This window comes from Malania oleifera, chromosome 1 (genome assembly GCF_029873635.1).
Source record: "Malania oleifera isolate guangnan ecotype guangnan chromosome 1, ASM2987363v1, whole genome shotgun sequence".
NCBI lineage: Eukaryota > Viridiplantae > Streptophyta > Magnoliopsida > Santalales > Ximeniaceae > Malania > Malania oleifera.
In genome coordinates, this window is record NC_080417.1 from 134,384,512 (window position 1) to 134,411,810 (window position 27,299).

The 27,299-nt window shown below is 34.1% G+C and overlaps 5 protein-coding genes across 5 annotated transcripts; 4 read left to right on the forward strand and 1 right to left on the reverse strand.

The window, feature by feature from the left end:
- Nucleotides 1-2,466: 2,466 nt before the first annotated feature.
- LOC131149104 (protein GRIM REAPER-like) lies at nt 2,467-2,937 on the reverse strand. Its single transcript, XM_058099199.1, has one exon. It carries the CDS (start codon nt 2,935-2,937, stop codon nt 2,467-2,469), a length of 471 nt encoding a protein of 156 aa, XP_057955182.1.
- A 6,242-nt stretch (nt 2,938-9,179) lies between these two features.
- LOC131149109 (protein GRIM REAPER-like) lies at nt 9,180-9,566 on the forward strand. The gene has a single exon (XM_058099213.1). It carries the CDS (start codon nt 9,180-9,182, stop codon nt 9,564-9,566), a length of 387 nt encoding a protein of 128 aa, XP_057955196.1.
- A 5,455-nt stretch (nt 9,567-15,021) lies between these two features.
- On the forward strand, nt 15,022-15,844 carry LOC131158110 (protein GRIM REAPER-like). Its single transcript, XM_058112723.1, has one exon. It carries the CDS (start codon nt 15,149-15,151, stop codon nt 15,614-15,616), a length of 468 nt encoding a protein of 155 aa, XP_057968706.1. The 5' UTR covers nt 15,022-15,148; the 3' UTR covers nt 15,617-15,844.
- A 4,872-nt stretch (nt 15,845-20,716) lies between these two features.
- Nucleotides 20,717-21,490, forward strand: LOC131158119 (protein GRIM REAPER-like). The gene has a single exon (XM_058112737.1). The coding sequence runs from the start codon at nt 20,888-20,890 to the stop codon at nt 21,353-21,355; it is 468 nt and encodes a 155-aa protein (XP_057968720.1). The 5' UTR covers nt 20,717-20,887; the 3' UTR covers nt 21,356-21,490.
- Nucleotides 21,491-24,768: 3,278 nt separating this feature from the next.
- LOC131149111 (protein GRIM REAPER-like) lies at nt 24,769-25,236 on the forward strand. Its single transcript, XM_058099227.1, has one exon. The coding sequence runs from the start codon at nt 24,769-24,771 to the stop codon at nt 25,234-25,236; it is 468 nt and encodes a 155-aa protein (XP_057955210.1).
- Nucleotides 25,237-27,299: the final 2,063 nt, after the last annotated feature.

A 27,299-nucleotide genomic window follows, 5' to 3' on the forward strand; every position in this document is an offset into this window, starting at 1 on the left:
CAAATTTGATTCCCTTATATTTTATTCCATTCAATTCTTACATTTCAAATATGCACTGAGACATATAAATTCACATTTTCCTCAAACCCAAGTTAATTAGTTGAATGATGATCCTTCATGGTTGTACCAATGATCCATGTTTTGGTCTAGTAGAAAAAAAAAAATAATCCATGGTTTGGCATAATACTCAGTGCTTAGTTTATTATTTTTATTGCAAATTGCTTAGCAGTTGGATTTGTAAGTGAGGTTCGTTTTTAGTGCCGTAGGCCAAATAGTAGTTCTATGATAGATAGACACTTAGTTTGGTTATAGATTCTGGCTTTTATGTCATTACTCAGATTCTCCTCTCTTTAGACATTATTAAAGTTGATGAGGCCTGCAATTAGGCTCTTAATTAGTTTGAGATTAATGATAGTGGGTATTTAATTTACTTGTAAAATAATATAAAATTCTTTTTGGGTCTAGCAGGGTTGCATTTTTAATCAAACTCATGCCTGAGCCTAGATTAATCCTGGTTACCTGAAAAGTTAGCTAATCTATGTTTGTAGTAATTTACTTAAAATGTGTTCTTGTGAGAAATTTGCTCATTTGTTGATTGGTTGACTTTTTGTCTCTAGATTCCCATTTAGAAGATCATAGCAGCATCAACATGTCTTTAGGTTTGTTTGAGTTAACAAGTGTAATAGCAGCCTAGATTAGTGAACGGTAGTTATTTGATACGCTTGTTGATTTTAATGCTATTTTCAGGAAAAAGAAAAGAGTCATTATTTGGTTTAATGATAATTTTATCATGTAGGTTGAAACTCTTTAAAAATACATAACACAATAAAGTCACAAATTCTATCGAGTTGAAAAAAATTTTAAGAAAAAAGGAACTCAATTTATAAATGTTAATGATTATTTCATTGTTCAGAATTAATGATGAAAGTGTCTTCCATCTAACAACTAATGTTCGTGTATATGTTTTTGGTTACAAATTAATATGTTCATGCCAATAATTTAAAAGTGAAACAAATGCCGTCCTCTAAAAACAAATTAGGAAAGAAAAAAACATAGTGAAATCTTTATGCACGGAGTACTCTTCCTACAGAAAAAATACTTTTGATTTATTCAAGAAAGATATCTACACCAATCATTCTTGTATTTAACCCCAGAAGTACATGCTTAATTTGTTGCACTTGTTTGAATGAAAGGGAATGAAACCAACATTGGTGTATATACCCCCACACCAAAACTGCCGAAACTGTACTTTTAGTTCTTATTTTAAAGGACATTTAGACAGTACTTCTATTAATAAAAAATGGCTCGTGCTGTTGTTTTTGGAAATTCCAAGCACATGTTGTTACGCTGACTAAGTTTGGCTGTGCTATGCATGCATGTCATGTATTATAAGCCTTTGGGCGCACTCTGCCAATGTCCATTTTTTATATTCAAAAAACTGAACGGGGTTTGGCAGAGTTCTATGATAATTAATTAATATGTTACTTGTAGCTGTCATGCATTCAAAATCCAACTTACCCGACCATTTCCCTACCTTAATTTCTTCCTGTTTTGGGCTGGAGCAAAGGTTACAATATGCTGCACTTTCTTCTCTCCATGAGGGTAGTATCATGCATGCTTGTTGCCCAATTCTTTTTGCAAAGATAGGCTTCTATCCTTCTGGCATATATATATATATATAGCCAAACAAAAAAAAATGTGGAATATGTAGAGTTGAAATTGTAAGACTGAGGACCTATTGATTCACATTTTATCAATGTTGATATTGTATTTTGTCCGGATCAAGTTTGCTAAATCATGGAATTCTCTTACTTATATTCTTGATTTTTAGGGCCTGGGGCTGATCTTAATTTCTAGGTTTGTTGGTTATTATTTTGTTTCCCTTAAAGGGCAACTAATCTCCAGCTTCCCTTCCTTTTCTTATTCTTCTTCATCTTACTTTTTCTTCCCTTTCTAATAAAATTCATCATTATCATTCAAAAAAATATGCATGAAGAAAACAAGACCTTTAGCCACCAACAAGAGGAAGAACAAGTAAAATATGCACTTTCATTTAGTAGTGCTATGATTAGAGAGTTTTTGTCAGACAATCTTGTGTGCTTGTCAGATCACTCCAATCACATTTGTCTTGAGAAGTCACCACTATTTTAAATTTTAGAAGTCATATCTAGCTATAAAAATAAAAAGGAAAGTGAAGAGAAAAGAATTCATTGTACAAATAATTATGATTATTTCATGAAAAAATTAAAACTAATAATGAAATCTTTGATCTTGCAAATAATACTGTTTATGCATAATCAATTGGTGTTACTTCCCTAATCAATACAATCCAAGTAACCAATACATTCATGTAAGCAATTAATTAAAGTGAAATAATCACAAACTGTACCCAATAAATATACATAAAAAAATGAAATATCTATGCATGGACTAATTAGTTGTAGGGTAGAAGTCCTTTTGATTTGTTTAAGAAGCATATCCACAAGAACCATTTTCGCATTTAACCCCTGGAGCACATGCTTTGTTGCACTTGCCACAATGAAAGTCATTGGATCCAACATTGGTGCATTTACCTCCACAGCAAAGTTGTCCAAACTTACACTTATGCCCGCATATCCCGCAATTGTTCTTGTCTTGAAGGACATTTCGGCAATGGCTCTTGCAGCAAAAAAGATGGCTTGCGCCGTTGTTTGCTGAAATTCCATTGCATATGTTGCTGCTAACTATGCAGTGTGCACCTTTCTTTATGATACTCGCCAAAAACCTACCTCTTAAGGATCCAGTATTGAGAAATGGAGTGTCAATTACAGACTTTTCATAGTCTTCGGCATCGTCGGAGAACAAAGAGGCAATTGGGGATGGGGAGGCTAGTAAAGTTAGGGGAAGGGAAACAGTGAGAAGGATGGTTGTGAGCTGGATGAGAGTGGCTGCTGCCATATTGAGAATTTTAAGTTTTGAAGGATTGTGAGGCTGCCTGAGGAGGAGAGGTGAAATGGTTGTGAACGTCTGAGTTGGTGGGTGAAAGGCAATGGGAATGGTTGGGGGTTATATAAAGTATGAGGTTTGGTGATAAAATATTTCCTCTTGGTAGGCAATGGGAAGTTGTAATATCATGTCCCACAGCATGCAGTTGTTCCAATTCCTGAGGCCAAGTATTGTTTGTTGGATTAGTCAGAACGGACCACTGGGGTTCGGCAGAGCTATAAGGGAGTTGGTCTTTAATCAATATCTTGCAAAATCTATTTTATGGTCTTTAAATTAAATCCAGAAAAATCTTCTTTGGTCTAGAATCCAGTAAAATCTACTTAACACCACTAGATCCTGCCTGCTTGTGTAATGCTTTTGGTTCTTCAACTTTTTCTTTCAGAATACCAATTGGGGTTTGGCAATGCTGTAATATTATATTACTAGTTGTTGTCAGTTTCACAACTTTCACTATTGCCCATTTCTCCCCTTCTCTGTTTTGGGCTGGAGGGAGAGAAGCAAATGAAACCGAAAAAAAAAAAAAAGGAAGGCAAACTGTGGATGTAAACAAAATTATATTAGTGACATCAAATACATGAAATCATGAAAGGTAAGACATTTGTTTTTTGGAAATAGTAGTTTTCTTGCGAGTCTGCATATTGGGAGTGTCCTGACCACATAGAGAGCCAGTTGTGAAGTCCACACTCAGCCTAGCAGTGACACTTTGAAGATATCAATTTCCAAAAAAAAAAACTTGCATAAAGATATTACACTTACCTTCTACATATTGTACTTTACTTAAATGTAGCTTACTTGTCAAAAAACTTGGCAAAAAATTAAATTTTATTAACCAAGTAGTAAAGACGATCAACAGTCCCAAAAACTTTAGAGAAATCAATTCCTTTCTAGAAAATTCATAAATTTTTGAAAAATAAAATTAAGCCATAAATTATGAACAAAATTACTCATAAATCTCATAAAATTCTAACTTTGTTTCTATAAGAAATGGAATTACTCATAAATGGAAAAATTCAATAAGTAACAAAAGAAAATGTCATTGAACTATTGAAATTGCTGAATTTGGTGCTCAAGATGGACCCAAATCTAATTCAAGAATTTTGATGCATATCTTGTCGAGCATATAACTCTACAAATCAAAAGTTATGAGTCTTATGACTATCTTTAAAATATTACTTTCTACTTGCATAAGACTTCTTACAATCTTTCTGACCTAGGAACACTAATGTGATTTATTTCACATCAGCTCCACTCTACATGAATAAAACTTGAGGATCTGTCTTCTTTCTAACATCTAAAGGAGTGTTGTTCTCTCGTCTCTAATAAAAAGAGGAACAAATTTCCCATTTAAAAAAAGAGGAACAAATTCCAAGAGTTTGAGAGTAAGCTTGGTTTCAATCATTCGCTTAGATTGAAAATTTTTCCTCTTCATAACCTTTTTGCTCAAAGAATGTAACTGATCTCAAGATCAAATCCATAGCTCTTGGATGACATCTATTTTGGGGATTGGATGGATTTATTTTTTTAAATTTCTATCTATGATAAATTAATCATAGAGAATTATATGCTCTATTTAAATGATCAATATATAATTTTAAATTTCGGCATGCTAGGTAGAACATCGATCTATGTTTCTCATTTTTTCCTCCTATAATGCCAAATCTCATATTTACTCTCTCTAATATTCAATGGCTTCAAAGACAATTGAAATTTCATGTTAGACAATGAAAGCAAGAAGACAATTATTTGAACAAGTAACAAACACTAACTTTGGCATCGTAACAAGTAGCATGAATATGGTGATCAACATCTAGACTACAAGGGTCCCATGCGAATGCTCCATCATCCAAAACTACAACAACATCCTCTAAGCCAGTGAATGTATTACTACCCTCTCTGAGGGCAAAGAATAACACTTCTAGATCTAGTGTTTGAGTTAATTGTTACAAGTGTACAACATATTCTGTTGGCAACTGCTTGTGTTGGCACAAATGTGTGTTTATTTTCTATCAAATGCTTTTTGGATTAGTGATGTAGCTATTTTGTGTGTTTATTGATATTAGTGCTATTCCTTCCTTCACAAAGCTGCTTCATGTTCTCAAAATCATATACAAAGCAAACTGACAGTCTATGGATACTTGTTTATCAACCACCTTGTTGACATCGTATTTTACCTAAGGGAAATCCTAATCCTTGGCGTATTTGGTGCAAACTCAATCTCCAAATATTGTCTTTTTCTTGACCAAGTCTCCATAGCCGTTTGCCTAACAAAGATTTGAGTATGAATCTTCTTTATCCCTAAAACCCACTTCTGGAATACTAAAAGATTGTCCCATTTAACCTAAGGGTACTTAAAAGAGTTTGAATTGCCCTCCATAGAAAATTCCTTTGAAGCCTTTCCATGCTAGCAACCACCAAAAGTGGGGTTGGAAGAATTGAGTGTAATGGATAGGGGTATTTGTGAGAGTACTTACAATAAGGGTAAAGACACCTGTCGCTGATAGATATATGATCTCCAGGAAGTCAGTTTCTTTTCTAACCTCTCAATGATCGGGTCCCATATTTTTTTTTTCCTTTTAATTGGGTCCCATATAAGTAGAAGGAAATTTACCAAGCTTGCAGCAGAGAAGGTTAGCCATTGATTCTCATTGATCCAGGTCTACAGTGGGGAATAAAAAACTTTGTACAGATTGACTTTAATCGCAGAGAAATCTTCAAAACAAAGAAGGATTGCTCTTAGTGAAAAGAAAGGTGGAGAAGGGATCTCCCTGGTGAAGACCTCTGAAGCTATAGGGAAGAAGCCTGTTCTCGTTCCATTAACCAGGACCAAGGAGGCAGATGAAATACATGCCCTGATCCAATTCCTCCATTTGCAACCATAGCCCATCTTTGCCAATTAGTCCGATAAACATTCCCAACCAATAAGCCCTCAGTTTTTATTTTTAATAATTTAATATTAATTAAGCCATCTTAGTAATAGTAAATCAATATTAAGGATATGAACACAAATTATAGCTAACCTTGTAGAAGTATACTTCTTTTTTAAAAAACATTAAGCAAGTACCATTTTATGAAAACTTGCTAGGGAGGTTTATGTAATTTACCCAATTCATTAAATTTGCTATATTGATCTTGTTGCCCTATAATTGATTTTGATGATATTGAAATTAATAGTGAGGACTAATATGAATTGCGGAGCATGCATGTCTTATTGGGAGAAATCTTAATTGATTTTTGTAAAAGATTAAAATTTTAATTATAGTTTGACAACATGAAACATGCCATGGCTTGTCTCTTTAGTTTTATCTTCACCATTCAAAGGGATGTCAATTAAAGTCAAAATGAATGATGAAGTCCCTGAACTTATTCATGCTTTTGGTAATTTTGCTAGTTCATGTCCCCTCATGGGGAAATCTGACTACGTTAAAGTCTCTGCAAATACACCAGGGCAGAGAATGAGGACTTTTTTATTTTGTCAATTCTTCCCAAATGGCTTATTTTTTCATAGACTTCTGAATCTATTACCAACTAGTTGTCTTAGACTGCAAGTGCTAGGGTGATTGAGTAGGATCCTCTGTTAATTCCTTTCTGCAGAAAAAGATTGGATTTCCAAATAATGATCATCCCTCCTGCTGTCCCCACTGATTCTAGGCCTGCCCATTCCAATGATCTTCCACAGGATGTTAATAGTGTTCTGACAAAGCTCAGGGTTTTTGGACTCTTGAATACCGATGATGTCTGTTTTCCTAAGGTCCAAAGAATTACTAGTCTGATTTCTTTTCGTGGCCATTTAGGCCCCTAACATTCCAAGACATTATTCTTGGGTTCATTATGGTCTTCTTGAATCAAAAGGAGTAGTAACATGCATGCAATTATTACAGCCATATTTATTCGAAAGGAGTAGTAACATGCTTGCAATTATTTGCAAATTCGAGCAATATGCCCACTTTTGCCACAAACATAACAAACATTGTTGTTTTGCTTGTTTTAATTGTAAGGGGGTTCTTGGTTCAAATTCTTTTGATTAGAGTTGCCCCTACTATTATTTCCATATTTCTTCTCTTAGGCTTTAATTGAAGGATTTTAGCAAAAAGACCTTTGGGCAAAGTAATATGTTCATAAGCAATTAAATTTACCTTTGTGGTATTACCATTGCTGGTATTATCATTTTCTTGCAGAATTACATCTTGCCCTCTTGCCTCCTTGATATCATACTTATTATGCAAAGCCTTCTAGATTTTCTTTGTGGATGAGTAAGTAGTATCATAATAATCATAAAAATGGTCGGCTAGACAATTTAAAATGTAATACCCACATTTATACTCATGTTTTTCATATTTTTCCAATTTTTCGTGGTGATTAACCAACTCATCTTCATTCATTTTTACAGTATCAATTTTTTTTTGGGATCCTTCTCCATGAGAACATAAGCAACTTTGAGGAGACTAAGATAGAAGAGCACCTTGCCTTTCTATCTCTTGAAGTGGATTCCTTTAAACCAAAAAGGCTTGTTGAGATCTTCAACATTTTCATTTGGTTTCTCAACCATAGGCTTCATATTTTGATCTCCTTAAAATTTTTAGGAAATTTAATAAAATAAAAATAATAAAACCTAAACACAAATAAAAATACGAATATAAACACGATTCACAAATAGGCCGAGACACAGATATCTCGTTCTCTTTAAGGAGATTCACGCCCTATGCGGTTTTTGGCTTAGCCCATGAACTGTAAAAGCAGAACTCTTCAAGAGTGGTCTCTCTCAAGATACAACACCCCGATTTAAATTGTATGACTCTCCAATTCTGCACAAATGGAGCAGTCCAAAGCTCCATAAAAAACACTTTTCTTTGCTTGTCAAACTCTCTAGATTTGAAAGAAGGATGACATGATGAGAATGATGTGAAAAGATTGGTGTGTACTGCTAATGCCTTAAGGGTCTATTTATAGGCACAAAATGACCTTTCATTCTCCATATACTTAATAAATAAGATGTACATGTATTAAGTAGGTACACACCTAATTTTAAGATGCACTCACATAATTAATCTTATGAATTTATGACATATATAGATGAATGACCCAATTTAATGTAGATACTTAACCCATTCGAAGATACATGCTCTTTTCCAAGATAATAAATAAAATAATAATATTAAAATACACTAACATTTTTTCATAACTAATAACATTTGGGGTCAAAATGAGCTGAGTAATCTCCAAGAGTGAAGGGACATTCTATTAATTTCAGCTGTTAATTCATAGTCATTAAATTAGAATAGATGATAACTTTAATTGAATAAAATTAATAAATACAAGTTCTTAAATGTACAAAATAAAAGTATAGGGACTATAATAAAATTTAACTAAAAGTGTAAGGACTAACTTATCATTTTCATCAAAATTAAACGATATATTTCATGTCTTCTGCATGTATAATTTTATCTCATCCATTCATTATTGTGTTCAGTCCACTAATGAAGGCTCATTAATTAAGTTTGAGCAAATACAATATGTCTAAGTCATCTATTATCTTATAACTCTTTTTTTTAACCTTTCTAAGATTAGAAATCACAATCCTTGAAGCAAAAGTATCAAATTTTAATTATTGATAAGTTTCCATTTGAATTATTTCAAGAAAATGCTAGCAGAAGTCACTCTTCTTATGATTAATTGTTGCAGACCATTCTTAATTATGTGCAGTACTAAAATTGAATGATCAATGCTTTAATTAACTTTATGAATTGGAAAAGAGGCTAAATTAAACACGATGCCTAATGGACGTACCAAAACAAAAATGGAACAAAATCAACATTTTCATGTGAAACGTGGGTAGGTCTTTGCTCTGCTGCCAAAGATTTTGACCATAGGGCGCTGCCAAACCCCACTCAATATAAACTTTGACCAATGCAAAGACAACTTGGCCTCAGGACTTTGAACTTTGTGGGATTACAACTTCCCATTCCTTCCCAAGAGGAATTTTTTATTCCCAACCAAAAGCTTTAAATACCCATCACTTCCCTTGGCTAGTACCCACCAACCGGACCTACACGAACATTCCATCTCCTCCATTTCCCCAGCCTCACAACATTTTAAAAAAACTTTCAGTAGTGAATATGGCTGCCACTCTCATCCAACTAACAACCATCCTTTTTACCCTTACCCTCCCTCTAACATTACTAGCCTCCCCCTCTCCAATGACCTCTTTCATCACTGAGGATGCAGAAGACTATGAAGAGTACGTAATCGATACCCCGTTCCTCAACACTAGATCCTTGAGGGGTCAATTTTTGGCGAGTGTTGTAAAGAAAGGCACACATTGTGAGGTTAGTAGCAACATATGCAATGGGGTTTCTGCAAACAATGGTGCTAGCCGTCTCTTTTGCTGTAAGAGTCATTGCCGGAATGTCCTGCAAGATAGAAACAATTGTGGGATGTGCGGGCACAAGTGTCGTTTTGGTCAACTTTGTTGTGGTGGTAAATGCATCAATGTTGGTTTCAATGATCTTCATTGTGGGAAGTGCAACAAAGCATGTGACTCGGGAGTTAAATGTGAGAACGGTTCATGCGGATATGCATCTTGAATCAACCAAAAGAATTACTATGAAGGAGCTAGGAGTCCATGCATACAGATTTAAATTCATTGTCTTATTTTTTAAATTATTTTTTTCTTTTGTAATTTTAACGGGTATAATGTTTGTCACGATTCACACCCTAATTAATTCAGTGAATATATTGATTAGTTGAATTGTTGTATTGATTAGGGAAATAAGAGAAATGTATAGCATTTATAAATTTCAAAGTTCTTCCATCCTTGGTTCCCTTTTTCATTTATTTTTATCTTGAAAATAGAGTTCCCAAATTTAAATTGGTAGTGATTTTCTTAATATGATTGATGTGCTTAATATTATAAGGAGAGTTTATGTACAAAGCTATTTTACTTTAGAAAATAAAAAAAAAGAATTATTAGGTGTACTGTTTGTTTCGACTTGCTTAAATAAGTGGAATTTTTATGAAGCTGTCGGCATTTGGATAATTGAAGTAGCTGATAATTGATTAGTGTGTTCTTATATGGTAGGATCAACACCCAAACAACGAAAGGAAAAAATTAGGTCATTATACAATGCATAGCCATTTCTTTTAAAAGACCAAGAAACTTATTATTTAGAAAAACCAAACAAAGGAAGAATATAGACATAGGAGCAAATGCTAAAAATCTTCTATTGAGAAGGAGCAATAAATTTAGCCAGTAAAAGAGAATTGAAAAAATGTTACTTTAATTTGAGCCTAGAGAGATACAATTGTTGCTTCCACATTTTTGATTTCAAAGGTTCTGTTGTTTGTTTCCTTTCATTTTTCCTGAACAGTAGATGTTGGGTAAGGTGCATGTTGTAAAATAGTTTCTTACTTTTTCCTTAGGTTTCACTTTTCATCGCTCCCCAGTGGCCAAGTTGTTTTGTTTGATTTGTTAAGAAATCCAAGTGGGATTGGGCTGAGCAATAGACTCTATATCTATCTATGTTTGCCTGTATGCAGTTCTACTGCAAGTGTCTAGCTAGCGGGCTTTGAAATAGGGGGACTTTTGGTCCAGCTCAATTAAAACCTAGCTTTGTCTCCTCACTTCACCCAATAATTCCGACTCAAAGAACATTTCGGCAATGATTCTTGCAACAGAAAAAATGGCTCAGACCATTTTTTTGCCAAAACCCATTATATGTGTTATCTTGGGCAACACAGCTTGCAGTTTTTTATGGTACTTGTTGGAAACCAACATCTTAATGATACTGTGTTCAGAAATTAATAGGTGCCAATTATGTGCTCTTCATAGTCTTCAGCAAAGTTAGTAGGAGTGTAAAGGGAGAGAGGAACGGCAGTGAGGCTGCGGAGTACATTGAAGAGATAGAACCATTATTGATGATATATTAATCTCTCAGTTTCAGAAGGGGAAGTATTGTCCAGTGCATGAGTTGAAAGTTGAAACAAAAGGGAGTTGGGTACGTGGAGCTGGGTAGTTTGATATTTTAACTGAAGGTTTGAAGTTAGGTGATAAACAATCAAAAAGTTTCTTACTTTCTTCCTCATGCTTGAGTTTTCTGCGCCACCCCCCCCCCCCCCAACCCAAAGTTGTTTTGTTGGGTTGGTTAAGAAATCCAAGTGGGTTTGGGCTGACCAATAGACTCTATATCTATCTATGTCTGCCTGTCTGCAGTTCCACTGCAAGGGTCAAGCTAGTGGGCTTTGAAATAGGGGGACTTTTGGTCTAGCTCAATTAAAACCTAGCTTTGTGTACTTTCAGTTAAAATAAGAGCAAAAGGACCACTTCTAAACTTGACTTCAAATATTCAACACCACATTTGCTTTGTTAGTAGTCGTCCCCACTACTCCACAGAATCACTCACCAATCATTACACAGTATCACAAGTTATAATAAACAAGGTAACATGCAAATGCTCAAGTCTCAACCTTGAGTTAAAAACTTTAAGTTCTAGTTACTTTAACTTATTCAACCACCGACTCCATCATAAATTAGAAAATTACATTCCAATTCAATATTTTCATGGCATGGGAGGATGTAATTCGGGTTGTGTGTGACAGCATGGTGTTTGAGTCTTAAAGTTGAATTTGTGCTAAACTTGATACAATTTTATGGTGTATTTTGTTTAAATTTACACATATTCAAATTTATGATCAAGATTCCATGCTATTAAATATTGGGTTAATGTTCATTAGTGATAGGCTAACTATTCACAAGTTACATGCTTCCTATTCATTTTGTTTTATGCTCTTTGCACCATATATTGCTCAGTGTTGCTCATTGCACAATGAGATTTCTTCTTTACTAAGCTTTGCATTTTCTAGCAATTGTGGTCGCATCTTGAAGGTCGAAACAAGGTTATTCTAGCTGCAATCTTATGGAAATTTGGAAGACATAAAACTATAAAACTTCTCAAAATTTATACAAAGAACTGACTACATTAATAATTTTTTCTTCTCCATGTAATAATTTTGTGTAGAGTAAAGGTGCTAGGGTTCCACGATTCTACGTCCTGGTTTAATTTTCCTTCCCTCTTGTTTGGTGAAGGGGTTGCTCATATTTGATTCGGGGTTATTTTTTCAACTGGGTCTTTGTTCCTCCATTCTTTAGGGATAACTATTCTGAAACTTCCCTCCTTTGTCTTTTTCCTTTTTTCATTTTTCATTGCAATTCTCTCTTCTAATGAATTTTCCCTTACCATTAAGGGCTAGTTTGGATTAAGAATTTTTTTTGGGAAAAGGATAGGAAAATGACAAGGAAAAACTTTCCACTATATTTTCTTTCTATATCAAATATTACTAAAAATGATAAAAATATTCTTATAGTGTTAAAAATTAACAAAAATCAAATAGTAAGGATGTGGAAAATTAAAACTTTATTTCATTAATTTGATGTATTTTTCCTTTCCTTCTCACTTTATTTGACAACCAAACATGAAATAATGAAATCCTTATTATTTTCCTTTCCTTCTCAATATTTCCCCAATTCCAAAAAGACCAGAAAATGAGGGTTTTTTTGGTTCATTAGATTGAGCCGGTACCTTGATGTTCCTAATTCAACCCTTATATAACTCATCATTTTGATTTATCTAATGTTCACCGTTGAACTGAAGTCATTGTTGATCACTTTATGTTATGCAGCCAACTAGAAGTCATCACTCAGCCATAGGAAAGGGAGGGAAACCATGTAAGTCAGCTCATTTACTGTATCAGCATCCTTAGGATCTTACGCTCCTCTTTCGTGAGACCTCCATTTGCAAAAACACAAACATGAACACTTAAACCCGATTCGAAGCGTCAACTTTTATAGCACTTGTTAGGGTCGGAGGTGTCTTCACATGGGCTTGATGTACATGGGTGAGCACCAACTTTGACTCAAAAGTTTAAGCCATTGGGTGATAGACTCAATCATGTATATGGACACCCATCCTCCATTTTATTTTTCAAATGGTTGACAAACGTACAAGTGAAATTTTCAACAATTGATTGATGACATTACATTTTGACAAATAAGCCCTTAGTTGTTATTTTTAATAATTTAATGTTACTTAAGCCATCTGAATAATAGTAAATCAAAATTAAGGATATGAACACAAATTATAACGAACCTTGTATAAGTATACTTGTGGGCAAAGTATTATGTTCAAATGCAATTAAATTTACCTTTGTAGTATTACTGTTGTTGATATTACCATTTTCTTGCAGAATTGCATCTTGCTCTCTTGCCTCCTCGATGTTATACTTATTTTGGAAAGGCTTCTCGATTTTCTTTGCGGATGAGTAAGTAGTATCATAGTAATCATAAAAATGATTGCCTAGACAATTTAAAATGCAATACCCACATTTATACTCCTGTTTTTCATATTGTTTCAATTTTTCGTGGTGATCGACCAACTCATCTTCATTCATTTTTTTGGTATCAATTTTCTTTTTTTTTTCGGGATCCTTCTCGATGAGAACATAAGCAACTTTGATGAGACTAAGGTAGAAGAGTACATTGCCTTTCCATCTCTTGAAGTGGACTCCTTTAAATCGAAAAGGCTTGTTGAGATCTTCAGCATTTTCATTCGGTTTCTCAACTGTAGGCTTCATATTTTGATCTCCTTAAAATTGTTAGGAAATTTAATAAAATAAAAACAATAAAACTTAAACACAAATAAAAATACGAATATAAACACGATTCACAAATAGGCCGAGACACGGATATCTCGTTCTCTTTAAGGAGATTCACGCCCTCTGCTGTTTTTGGCTTAGGCCAGAACTGTTGCAGTAGGATTCCTCAAGAGTTGTCTCTCTCAAGATACAGCACCCCAATTTAAATCGTATGACTCTCTCAAATTCTGCACTAATGGAGCAGTGCAAAGCTCCATAACAAACACTTTTCTTTGCTTGTCAAACTCTCTAGACTTGAAAGAAGGATGACATAATAAGAATGATGTGGAAAGATTGGTATGTAGTGCTAATGCCTTAAGGGTCTATTTATAGCCATAAAATGACCTTTCATTCTCCATATACTTAATAAATAAGATGTATATGTATTACGTAGGTACACCTAATTTTAAGATGCACTAACATAATTAATCTTATGAATTTATGAGATATATAAATGGATGACCTAATTAAATGTAGATGCTTAACCCATTCGAAAATACATGCTCTTTTCCAAGATAATAAATAAAATAATAATATTAAAATACACTAACATTTTTTCATGACTAATAACATTTGGGAATCTCCAAGAGTGAAGGGACATTCTATTAATTTCAGCTGTTAGTTCATAGTCATTAAATTAGAATAGATGATAACTTTAATCGAATAAAATTAATAAGGACAAGTCCTTAAATGTACAAAATAAAAGTATCGGGACTATAATAAAACTTAACTAAAAGTGTAAGGTCTAACTTATCATTTTCATCAAAATTAAAAGATATATTTTCATGTCTTTTGCATATATAATTTTATCTCCTCCAGTCATTATTGTGTTCAGTCCACTAATGAAGGCTCATTAATTAAGTTTGAGCAAATACAATATGTGTAAGTCATCAATTATCTTATAACTCTTTTTTTTTAGCATTTCTAAGATTAGAAATCACAATCCTTGAAGCAAAAGTATCAAATTTTAATTATTGATAAGTTTCCATTTGAATTATTTCAAGAAAATGCTAGCAGAAGTCACTCTTCTTATGATTAATTGTTGCAGACCATTCTTAATTATGTGCAATACTAAAATTGAATGATCAATACTTTAATTAACTTTATGAATTGGAAAAGAAGCTAAATTAAACACGACGCTTAATGGACGTACCAAAACGAAAATGGAACAAAATCAACATTTTCATGTGAAACGTAGGTAGGTCTTTGCTCTGCTGCCTAAGATTTTGACCATAGGGCGCTGCCAAACCCCACTCAATATACACTTTGACCAATGCAAAGACAACTTGGCCTCAGGACTTGGAACATCGTGGGATTACAACTTCCCATTCCTTCCCAAGAGGAATTTTTTATTCCCAACCAAAAGCTTTAAATACCCATCACTTCCCTTGGCTAGTACCCACCAACCGGACCTACCCAAACATTCTATCTCCTCCATTTCCTCAGCCTCACAACATCTCAAAAACTTTCAGTAGTGAATATGGCTGCCACTCTCATCCAACTGACAACCATCCTTTTTACCCTTACCCTCCCTCTAACATTACTAGCCTCCCCCTCTCCAATGACCTCTTTCATCACCGAGGACGCAGAAGACTATGAAGAGTACGTAATTGACACCCCGTTCCTCAACACTGGATCCTTGAGGGGTCGATTTTTGGCTAGTGTTGTAAAGAAAGGCACACATTGTGAGGTTAGTAGCAACATATGCAATGGGGTTTCTGCGAACAATGGTGCTAGCCGTCTCTTTTGCTGTAAGAGTCATTGCCGGAATGTCCTGCGAGATAGAAACAATTGTGGGATGTGCGGGCACAAGTGTCGTTTTGGTCAACTTTGTTGTGGTGGTAAATGCATCAATGTTGGTTTCAATGATCTTCATTGTGGGAAGTGCAACAAAGCATGTGACTCGGGAGTTAAATGTGAGAACGGTTCATGCGGATATGCGTCTTGAATCAACCAAAAGAATTACTATGAAGGGGCTAGGAGTCCATGCATACATATTTAAATTCATTGTCTTATTTTTTAAATTATTTTTTTCTTTTGTAATTTTAACGGGTATGATGTTTGTCACGACTCACCCCCTAATTACTTCAGTGAATATATTGATTAGTTGAATTGTTGTATTGATTAGGGAAATAAGAGAAATGTATAGCATTTATAAATTTCAAAGTTCTTCCATCCTTGGTTCCCTTTTTCATTTATTTTTATCTTGAAAATAGAGTTCCCAAGTTTAGATTGGTAGTGATTTTCTTAATATGATTGATGTGCTTAATATTATAAGGAGAGTTTATGTACAAAGCTATTTTACTTTAGAAAGTAGGCGTACTGTTTGTTTCAACTTGCTTAAATAAGTGGAATTTTTATGAAGCTGTCGGCATTTGGATAATTGAAGTAGCTGATAATTGATTAGTATGTTCTTATATAGTAGGATCAACACCCAAACAACGAAAGGAAAAAATTAGGTCATTATGCAATGGATAACCATTTCTTTTAAAAGACTAAGAAACTTATTATTTAGAAAAACCAAACAAAGGAAGAATATAGACATAGGAGCAAATGCTAAAAATCTTCTATTGAGAAGGAGCAATAAATTTAGCCAGTAAAAGAGAATTGAAAAAATGTTACTTTAATTTGAGCCTAGAGAGATACAATTGTTGCTTCCACTTTTTTGATTTCAAAGGTTCTGTTTGTTTCCTTTCATATTTCCTGAACAATAGATGTTGGGTAAGGTGCATGTTGTAAAATAGTTTCTTACATTTTTTCTTAGGTTTCACTTTTCATCGCTCCCCAGTGGCCAAGTTGTTTTGTTTGATTTGTTAAGAAATCCAAGTGGGATTGGGCTGAGCAATAGACTCTATATCTATCTATGTTTGCCTATATGCAATTCTACTGCAAGTGTCTAGCTAGTGGGCTTTGAAATAAGGGGACTTTTGGTCCAGCTCAAATAAAACCTAGCTTTGTCTCCTCACTTCACGCAATAATTCCGACTCAAAGAACATTTCGGCAATGATTCTTGCAACAGAAAAAATGGCTCAGACCATTTTTTTGCCAAAATCCCATTATATGTGTTATTTTGGGCTACACAGCTTGCACTTTTTTATGGTACTTGTTGGAAACCAACATCTTAACGATACTGTGTTCAGAAATTAATTGGTGCCAATTATGTGCTCTTCATAGTCTTCAGCAAAGTTAGTAGGAGTGTAAAGGGAGAGAGGAACGGCAGTGAGGCTGCGGAGTACATTGAAGAGATAGAACCAATATTGATGATATATTGAAGTATTGTCCAGTGCTTGAGTTGAAAGTTGAAACAAAAGGGAGTTGGGTACGTGGAGCTGGGTACGTTGATATTTGAACTGACGGTTTGAAGTTAGGTGATAAACAATCAAAAAGTTTCTTACTTTCTTCCTCATGTTTGAGTTTTCTGCGCCCCCCCCCACCCCCCAAAGTTGTTTTGTTGGGTTGGTTAAGAAATCCAAGTGGGATTGGGCTGACCAATAGACTCTATATCTATCTGTCTGCCTGTCTGCAATTCCACTGCAAGGGTCAAGCTAGTGGGCTTTGAAATAGGGGGACTTTTGGTCTAGCTCAATTAAAACCTAGCTTTGTGTACTTTCAGTTAAAATAAGAGCAAGAGGATCACTTCTCAACTTGACTTGAAATATTCAACTCCTCATTTGCTTTGTTAGTAGTCGTCCCCACTACTCCACAGAATCACTCACCAATCATTACACAGTATCACAAGTTATAATAAACAAGGTAACATGCAAATGCTCAAGTCTGAACCTTGAGCTAAAAACTTTTAAGTTCTAGTTACTTTAACTTACTCAACCACCAACTCCATCATAAATTAGAAAATTACATTCCAATTCAATATTTTCATGGCATGGGAGGATGTAATTCGGGTTGTGTGTGACAGCATGGTGTTTGAGCCTTAAAGTTGAATTTGTGCGAAACTTGATGCAATTTTATGCTGTATTTGTTTAAATTTACGCATTCAAATTTATGATCAAGATTCCATGCTATTAAATATTGGGTTAATGTTCATTTGTGATACGCTAACTATTCACAAGTTAGATGCTTCCTATTCATTTTGTTTTATGCTCTTTGCACCATTTATTGCTCAGTGTTGCTCATTGCACAATGAGATTTCTTCTTTACTAAGCTTCCCATTTGCTAGCAATTGCAGTCACATCTTGAATGTCGAAACAAGGTTATTCTAGCTGCAATCTTATGGGAATTTGGAGGACATAAAACTATAAAACTTCTCAAAATTTCTACAAAGAACTGACTACATTAATAATTTTTTCTTCTCCATGTAATAATTTTGTGTAGAGTAAAGGTGCTAGGGTTCCACGATTTTACGTCATGGTTTAATTTTCCTTCCCTCTTGTTTGGTGAGGGAGTTGCTCATATTTGATTCGGGGCTATTTTTTCAACTGGGTCTTTGTTCCTCCATTCTTTAGGGACAACTATTCTGAAACTTCCCTCCTTTGTCTTTTTCCTTTTTTCATTTTTCATTGCAATTCTCTCTTCTAATGAATTTTCCCTTACCATTAAGGGCTAGTTTGGATTAAGAATTTTTTTTGGGAAAAGGAAAGGAAAATGATAAGGAAAAACTTTCCACTATATTTTCTTTCTATATCAAATATTACTAAAAATGAAAAAAATTATTCTTATATTATTAAAAATTAACAAAAATCAAATAGTAAAAATGTGGAAAATTAAAACTTTATTTCATTAATTTGATGTATTTTTCCTTTCTCACTTTATTTGATAACCAAGCATGAAATAATGAAATCCTTATTATTTTCCTTTCCTTTCTCAATTTTTCCCCAGTTCCAAAAAGACCAGAAAATAAGGGGTTTTTTGATTCATTAGATTGAGCCGGTACCTTGATGTTCCTAATTCAACCCTTATATAACTCATCATTTTGATTTATCTAATGTTCACCGTTGAACTGAAGTCATCGTTGATCACTTTATGTTATGCAGCCAACTAGAAGTCATCACTACCATATGAAAGGGAGGGAAACCATGTAAGTCAGCTCATTTACTGTATCAGCATCCTTAGGATCTTACGCTCCTCTTTCGTGAGACCTCCATTTGTAAAAACAGAAACATGAACACCTAAACCCGATTCGAAGTGTCGACTTTTATAGCACTTGTTAGGGTCGGAGGTGTCTTCACATGGGCTTGATGTACATGGGTGAGCACCAACTTTGACTCAAAAGTTTAAGCCATTGGGTGATAGACTCGACCATGTATGTGGACACCCATCCTCCATTTTATTTTTAAAATGTGGGACAAACGTACAAGTGAGATTTTTAACAATTGATTGATGACATTACATTTTGACAAATAAGCCCTTAGTTGTTATTTTTAATAATTTAATGTAACTTAAGCCATCTGAATAATAGTAAATCAAAATTAAGGATATGAACACAAATTAAAACGAACCTTGTAGAATTATACTTGTGGGCAAAATATTATGTTCAAATGCAATTAAATTTACTTTTGTAGTATTACTGTTGTTGGTATTATCATTTTCTTGCAGAATTGCATCTTGCTCTCTTGCCTCCTCGATATTATACTTATTTTGGAAAGCGTTCTTGACTTTCTTTGCGGATGAGTAAGTAGTATCATAGTAATCATAAAAATGATCGGTAGACAATTTAAAATGTAATACGCACATTTATACTCATGTTTTTCATATTGTTCCATTTTTTCGTGGTGATCGACCAACTCATCTTCATTCATTTTTTCGGTATCAATTTTTTTTTTTTTGGTTCCTTCTCGACGAGGACATAAGCAACTTTGGAGAGACTAAGGTAGGACAATACGTTGCCTTTCCATCTCTTGAAGTGGACTCATTTAAACCGAAAAGGTTTGTTGAGATCTTCAACATTTTCATTCGGTTTCTCAACCGTAGGCTTTATATTTTGATGTCCTTAAAATTGTTAGGAAATTTAATAAAATAAAAACAATAAAACTTAAACACAAATAAAAATACGAATATAAACACGATTTAGAAATAGCCGAGACATAGATATCTCGCTCTTTTTAAGGAGATTTAAGCCCTCTGCGGTTTTTGTCTTAGGCCATGAACCGTTGCAGCAGAACTTCTCAAGACTTGTCTCTCTTACGATGCAACAATCTGATTTAAATTGTATGACTCTCTCCAGTTCTCCACAAATGGTGCGGTCCAAAGCTCCATAAAAAGCACTTTTCTTTGCTTGTCAAATTCTCCAGATTTGAGAGAAGGATGTTATGATGAGAATGATGTGAAAAGATTGGTGTGTAGTGCTAATGCCTTAAGGGTCTATTTATAGGCACAAAATGATCTTTCATTCTCTATGTACTTAATAAATAAGATGTATATATATTAAATAGGTACACACCTAATTTTAAGATACACTCACGTAATTAATCTTATGAATTTATGAGATACATGAATGAATGACCTAACTAAATATAGATACACAAGCCATTCCAAGATGCATGCTTTTTTCCAAGATAATAAATAAAATAATAATATTAAAATATATTTACATTTTTTCATAACTAATAATATTTGGGTTCCAAATGACCTGAGTAATCTCCTAGAGTGAAGGGACATTCTATTAATTTCAGCTCTTAATTCATAATCATAAATTAGAATAGATGATAACTTTAATGCAATAAAATTAATAAGTACAAGTCCTTAAATGTACAAAATAAAAGTATAGGGACTATAATACAATTTAACTAAAAGTGTAAGGACTAACTTATCATTTTCCATTTGAATTATTTCAAGAAAATGCTAGCAGAACTCACTCTTCTTATGCCTAATTGTTGTAGACCATTCTTTTATTATGTGCAGTACTAAAATTAAATTATAAATGCTTTAATTAACTTTATGAATTGAAAAAGAAACTTAAACACGATGCCTAATGCACATACCAAAACAAAAATGGACCAAAATCAACATTTACATGCCAAACGTACGTAGGTCTTAGCTCTACTGCCAAAGATATTTACCATAGGGCGCTGCCAAACCCCACTCAGCATATACTTTGACCAATGCGAAGACAACTTGGCCTCAGCACTTGGAACTTCGTGGGATTACAACTTCCCATTCCTTCCCAGGAGCAATTTTTTATTCCCAACCTAAAGCTTTAAATACCCATCACTTCCCTTGGCTAGTACCCACCAACCGGACCTACACCAACAATTTCGTAGTGAATATGGCTGCCACTCTCATCCAACTTACCACCATCCTTTTTACCCTCACCCTCCCTCTAACATTCCTTGCCTCCCCCTCTCCAATGGCCTCTTTCATTGCTGAGGATGCAGAAGACTATGAAGAGTACATAATCGATACCCCATTCCACAGCACTGGATCCTTGAGGGGTCGGCTTTTGGCGAGTGTTGTAAAGAAAGGTACACATTGCGAGGTTAGTAGCAACATATGCAATGGGGTTTCTGCGAACAATGGTGCGAGCCGTCTCTTTTGCTGTAAGAGTCATTGCCGGAATGTCCTGCGAGATAGAAACAACTGTGGGATGTGCGGGCACAAGTGTCGTTTTGGTCAGCTTTGTTGTGGTGGTAAATGTGTCAATGTTGGTTTCAATAATCTTCATTGTGGCAAGTGCAACAAAGCATGTGACTCGGGGGTTAAATGTGAGAACGGTTCATGCGGATATGCATCTTGAATCAACCAAAAGAATTACTATGTAGGGGCTAGGAGTCCATGCATAGAGATTTAATTTCATTGTCTTATTTTTTAAATTATTTTTTTCTTTTGTAATTTTAACGGGTATGATGTTTGTCACACCCTAATTACCTCAGTGAACATATTGATTAGTTGAATTGTTGTATTGATTAGGGAAATAAGAGAAATGTATATGCATGAAGATTTATAATTATTTTAAATAATAAAATAATCATAAGCATTTATAAATTTCTAAGTTCTTCTATCTTCGATTCCCTTTTTTATTTATTTTTACCTTGAAAATAGAGTTCCTAAATTTAGTTTGGTGGTGATTTTTTTTATGATTGATGTGCTTAATATTTTAAGGAGAGTGTATGTACAAAAGCTCTTTTACTTTATAAAATAATAATAAAAAAAGAATTATTAGGTATGCTGTTTGTTTCAACTTGCTTAAATAAGTGGAATTTTAATGAAGCTGTCTACATTTTGGATAGCTGAAGTAGTTGATAATTGATTAGTATGTTCTTATATGGTAAGATCAACACCCAAACCACGAAAGAAAAAAAACCAAGTCATTATGCAATGAATAACCATTTCTTTTAAAAGGCTAAGAAACTTATTATTTAGAAAAACTAAACAAAGGAAGGATATAGATATAGGAGCAAATGCTAAAGATCTTTTATTGAGAAGGAGCAATAAATTTAGCCGGTAAAAGAGAATTGAAAAAATATTACTTTATCTTGAGCCTGGAGAGAGACAATTGTTGTTTCCAATTTTTTGATTTCAAAGATTCTGTTGTTTGTTTCCATTCATATTTCCTGAACAGTAGATGTTGTGTAAGGTGCAAGTTTATTTAGGATATGCCTAGTTGTAAAATAGTTTCTCACTTTCTTCCTTAGGTTTCAATTTTCATGGCGCCCAAATGGCCAAGTTGTTATGTTGGATTTGTTTGCAGTAGACTCTATCTATCTATCTATCTATGTCTGCCTGTCAGCAATTCCACTGCAAAGGTCAAGTTAGTGGGCTTTGAAATAAGGGGAATTTTGGTCTAGCTCAATTAAGAGCCAGCTTTGTGTGAGTTCAATTAAAATAAGAGCAAAAGGGAGGTGTCTATCATGTGCCTTGGCTCGGACCACTTCTCAACTCTACTTCAAATATTCAACTCCACATTTGCTTCGTTAGGAGTAGTCCATCCACTACTCCACAGAATCACTCACTATTCATTACACAATATTACATGTTATAATAAACAAGGTAACGTGCAAATGCACCATTGAATTTAAGGCTTTTAAGTTCTTGCTATGATAAATTAGTAAATTACATTCCAATTCAATATCTTCATGACATGGGAGGAATTGAGGGAATTTAGGTTGAGCATGAATTTCAGTCTTAAATTTGAATTTGTGTAAGTATATATGAAGCTTGATATAATTTAATGTTGTATTTTCTTCAAGTTTATGTATATCCAAATTTAAGATCTAAATTTCAAACTTTTGAACATTAAATTAGTGTTCATTAGTGAATTTTTAACTATTCACAAGTTACATGCTTCTCTATTCATTTTAGTGTATGCTCTTTGCACTATTACTCATTGCACATATTACTAGCAATTGCATTCACATCTTGAATGTTGAAAGGGGAGGAGGCTCATTAGTTGAGTTGTTTTTAATCATTTGATGTATTCTTTATATATAAAAATTGATCTTTTTAAGGAAAAATTTTTGAAGTGAAGATGTTTTGAAAATAACTAGTGATAGGAATCTTTCACAATCTGTATAAGTAAATCACATCTGTAATATCTTTGTTAAAGTATTTGGTGTGTGCACACATGCAAGTGGCAATTAATTCTATTCAATAATTGTTTTTATTTTTATTTTTTACTTTTTTAAATGTAATTGCCATATCAAATAATTCCATTAAGTCACACACCTATCATTGCCAATACATGACGTATGGAAATATACTCCAACAAATATGAATAATATCTTCATATGTTTGAAGAATGCAAGTTGACAATAATGTTGTAATAATTGGAGATGTGAAAATGTACCATGCTTGAAAATATCGACAAAATCGAACAAAATTTTATTGTTTTGCTTCATTAGATTCTGAAAAACCTAACGTGGTATTTAGAAGCCTAATTTTTGGGGCTCGGATTTGTATTTTGTGATATGGAGTAAAATGTAATAAATAATTATATTGAATTTCTTTTAAATCCGCACAGTATAAAAAGCAAGCTATGAAACCCTTGTTCCCAAACGTAATGCAAATATTTTGTTTGGTTTTAGTTTCATATATTTTTCTTTTTTCTATCATTTCTTGTTTACCTCTTCAAAATATGCCCAAAACTATTGAAAATGTTAGCTTTCACCGTAATTCCTAATCTTATAAATGCCATTTGGATTCTGCTTCAACCTCAAACCTATTTCTTAATGATTGCTATTGTCCAGTTTTAGAAATACAAAAGAATACTAAAAATTTTAGAAATTTCATTATTGTCACCTCAATTTCCTCACAATAATCCATTTGTATTCTAATTAAAATACCAAAAATGTATGAAAATAAGATTTTGATTTTATTTTTTTCACTTAAAATACACTTGTACAAATATTACTCAAAATAAGATCGTTGCATTAATAAGAAAATCAATCGAATGAATGATGTATCACCACTCTTTTGAACCAAACTTCTATTTGGAAGGTCTTTAAGTTCTTTAGGTGGGAAAGGATATGAGGTCGTTAAAGTAGCATGTGGTTACTTTCATCGTATATCCCATATTGTCTAGTCTAAGCATAATAAATTCTCAATGAACTGATAAAAAAAAAATTAAAAGAGATATCTTCATATTTTTTTAAATATCTTACATCCGTCCATCATTGTTTTTGGTCCACTAGTGAAGGCTCATTAATAATGTTTGAGCCATACTGAGGTAAGTCAACTTTCATTTCACAACTTCTCCGGACCCTTCTAAATTAGAACTCCAATTTTCAACTTATTTGAAAATATAAAATTTTAACTACTAAGAAGCTTCCATTGAAAGTATTTCAAGAAAATGCTAGGAGAATAAAAATGATGCCTAATGGACGTACCAAAACAAAAATTGACCAAAATCAGCATTTCCATTCCAAACGTATATATGTAGGTCTTAGCTTTGCTGCCAAAGATTTTGACCATAGGGCTCTGCCAAACCCCACTCAGTAAATATTTTGGCCAATGCAACAATAACTTGGCCTCAGAACTTTGTGGGATTACAACTTCCCATTCCTTCCCAAGAGGAATTTTTTATTCCCAACCTAAAGCTTTAAATACCCATCACTTCCCTTGGCTAGTACCCAACAAACGGAACCTACACAAATATTCCATCTCCTCCATTTCCTCAACATTGCAGCAACTCAAAAACTTTCAGTAGTGAATATGGCTGCCACTCTCATCCAACTTACGACCATCCTTTTTACCCTCACCCTCCCTCTAACATTCCTAGCCTCCCCGTCTCCAATGGCCTCTTTCATCGCCGAGGACGCAGAAGACTATGAAGAGTACGTAATCGATACCCCATTCCACAGCACTGGATCCTTGAGGGGTCGACTTTTGGCGAGCGTTGTAAAGAAAGGTACTCATTGTGAGGTTAGTAGCAACATATGCAATGGGGTTTCTGCGAACAATGGTGCTAGCCGTCTCTTTTGCTGTAAGAGTCATTGCCGGAATGTCCTGCGAGATAGAAACAACTGTGGGATATGCGGACACAAGTGTCGTTTTGGTGAACTTTGTTGTGGTGGCAAATGCATCAATGTTGGTTTCAACGATCTTCATTGTGGCAAGTGCAACAAAGGTTGTGGCTTGGGAGTTAAATGTGAGAACGGTTCATGCGGATATGCATCTTGAATCAACCGAAGAATTACTATGTAGGAGCTAGGAGTCCATGCATAGAGATTTAATTTCATTGTCTTAATTTTTAAATTATTTTTTTCTTTTGTAATTTTAACGGGTATGATGTTTGTCACGACTCACACCCTAATTACTTCAGTGAATATATTGATTAGTTGAATTGTTGTATTGATTAGGGAAATAAGAGAAATGTATAGCATTTATAAATTTCAAAGTTCTTCCATCCTTGGTTCCCTTTTTCATTTATTTTTATCTTGAAAATAGAGTTCCCAAGTTTAGATTGGTAGTGATTTTCTTAATATGATTGATGTGCTTAATATTATAAGGAGAGTTTATGTACAAAGCTATTTTACTTTAGAAAGTAGGCGTACTGTTTGTTTCAACTTGCTTAAATAAGTGGAATTTTTATGAAGCTGTCGGCATTTGGATAATTGAAGTAGCTGATAATTGATTAGTATGTTCTTATATGGTAGGATCAACACCCAAACAACGAAAGGAAAAAATTAGGTCATTATGCAATGGATAACCATTTCTTTTAAAAGACTAAGAAACTTATTATTGAGAAAAACCAAACAAAGGAAGAATACAGACATAGGAGCAAATGCTAAAAATTTTCTATTGAGAAGGAGCAATAAATTTAGCCAGTAAAAGAGAATTGAAAGAATGTTACTTTAATTTGAGCCTAGAGAGATACAATTGTTGCTTCCACTTTTTTGATTTCAAAGGTTCTGTTTGTTTCCTTTCATATTTCCTGAACAATAGATGTTGGGTAAGGTGCATGTTGTAAAATAGTTTCTTACATTTTTTCTTAGGTTTCACTTTTCATCGCTCCCCAGTGGCCAAGTTGTTTTGTTTGATTTGTTAAGAAATCCAAGTGGGATTGGGCTGAGCAATAGACTCTATATCTATCTATGTTTGCGTATATGCAATTCTACTGCAAGTGTCTAGCTAGTGGGCTTTGAAATAAGGGGACTTTTGGTCCAGCTCAATTAAAATCTAGTTTTGTCTCCTCACTTCACGCAATAATTCCGACTCAAAGAACATTTCAGCAATGATTCTTGCAACAGAAAAAATGGCTCAGACCATTTTTTTTGCCAAAATCCCATTATATGTGTTATTTTGGGCTACACAGCTTGCACTTTTTTATGGTACTTGTTGGAAACCAACATCTTAACGATACTGTGTTCAGAAATTAATTGGTGCCAATTATGTGCTCTTCATAGTCTTCAGCAAAGTTAGTAGGAGTGTAAAGGGAGAGAGGAACGGCAGTGAGGCTGCGGAGTACATTGAAGAGATAGAACCATTATTGATGATATATTAATCTCTCAGTTTCAGAAGGGGAAGTATTGTCCAGTGCTTGAGTTGAAAGTTGAAACAAAAGGGAGTTGGGTACGTGGAGCTGGGTACGTTGATATTTGAACTGACGGTTTGAAGTTAGGTGATAAACAATCAAAAAGTTTCTTACTTTCTTCCTCATGTTTGAGTTTTCTGCGCCCCCCCCACCCCCCAAAGTTGTTTTGTTGGGTTGGTTAAGAAATCCAAGTGGGATTGGGCTGACCAATAGACTCTATATCTATCTGTCTGCCTGTCTGCAATTCCACTGCAAGGGTCAAGCTAGTGGGCTTTGAAATAGGGGGACTTTTGGTCTAGCTCAATTAAAACCTAGCTTTGTGTACTTTCAGTTAAAATAAGAGCAAGAGGATCACTTCTCAACTTGACTTGAAATATTCAACTCCTCATTTGCTTTGTTAGTAGTCGTCCCCACTACTCCACAGAATCACTCACCAATCGTTACACAGTATCACAAGTTATAATAAACAAGGTAACATGCAAATGCTCAAGTCTGAACCTGGAGCTAAAAACTTTTAAGTTCTAGTTACTTTAACTTATTCAACCACCGACTCCATCATAAATTAGAAAATTACATTCCAATTCAATATTTTCATGGCATGGGAGGATGTATTTCAGGTTGTGTGTGACAGCATGGTGTTTGAGTCTTAAAGTTGAATTTGTGCGAAACTTGATACAATTTTATGCTGTAGTTTGTTTAAATTTACACA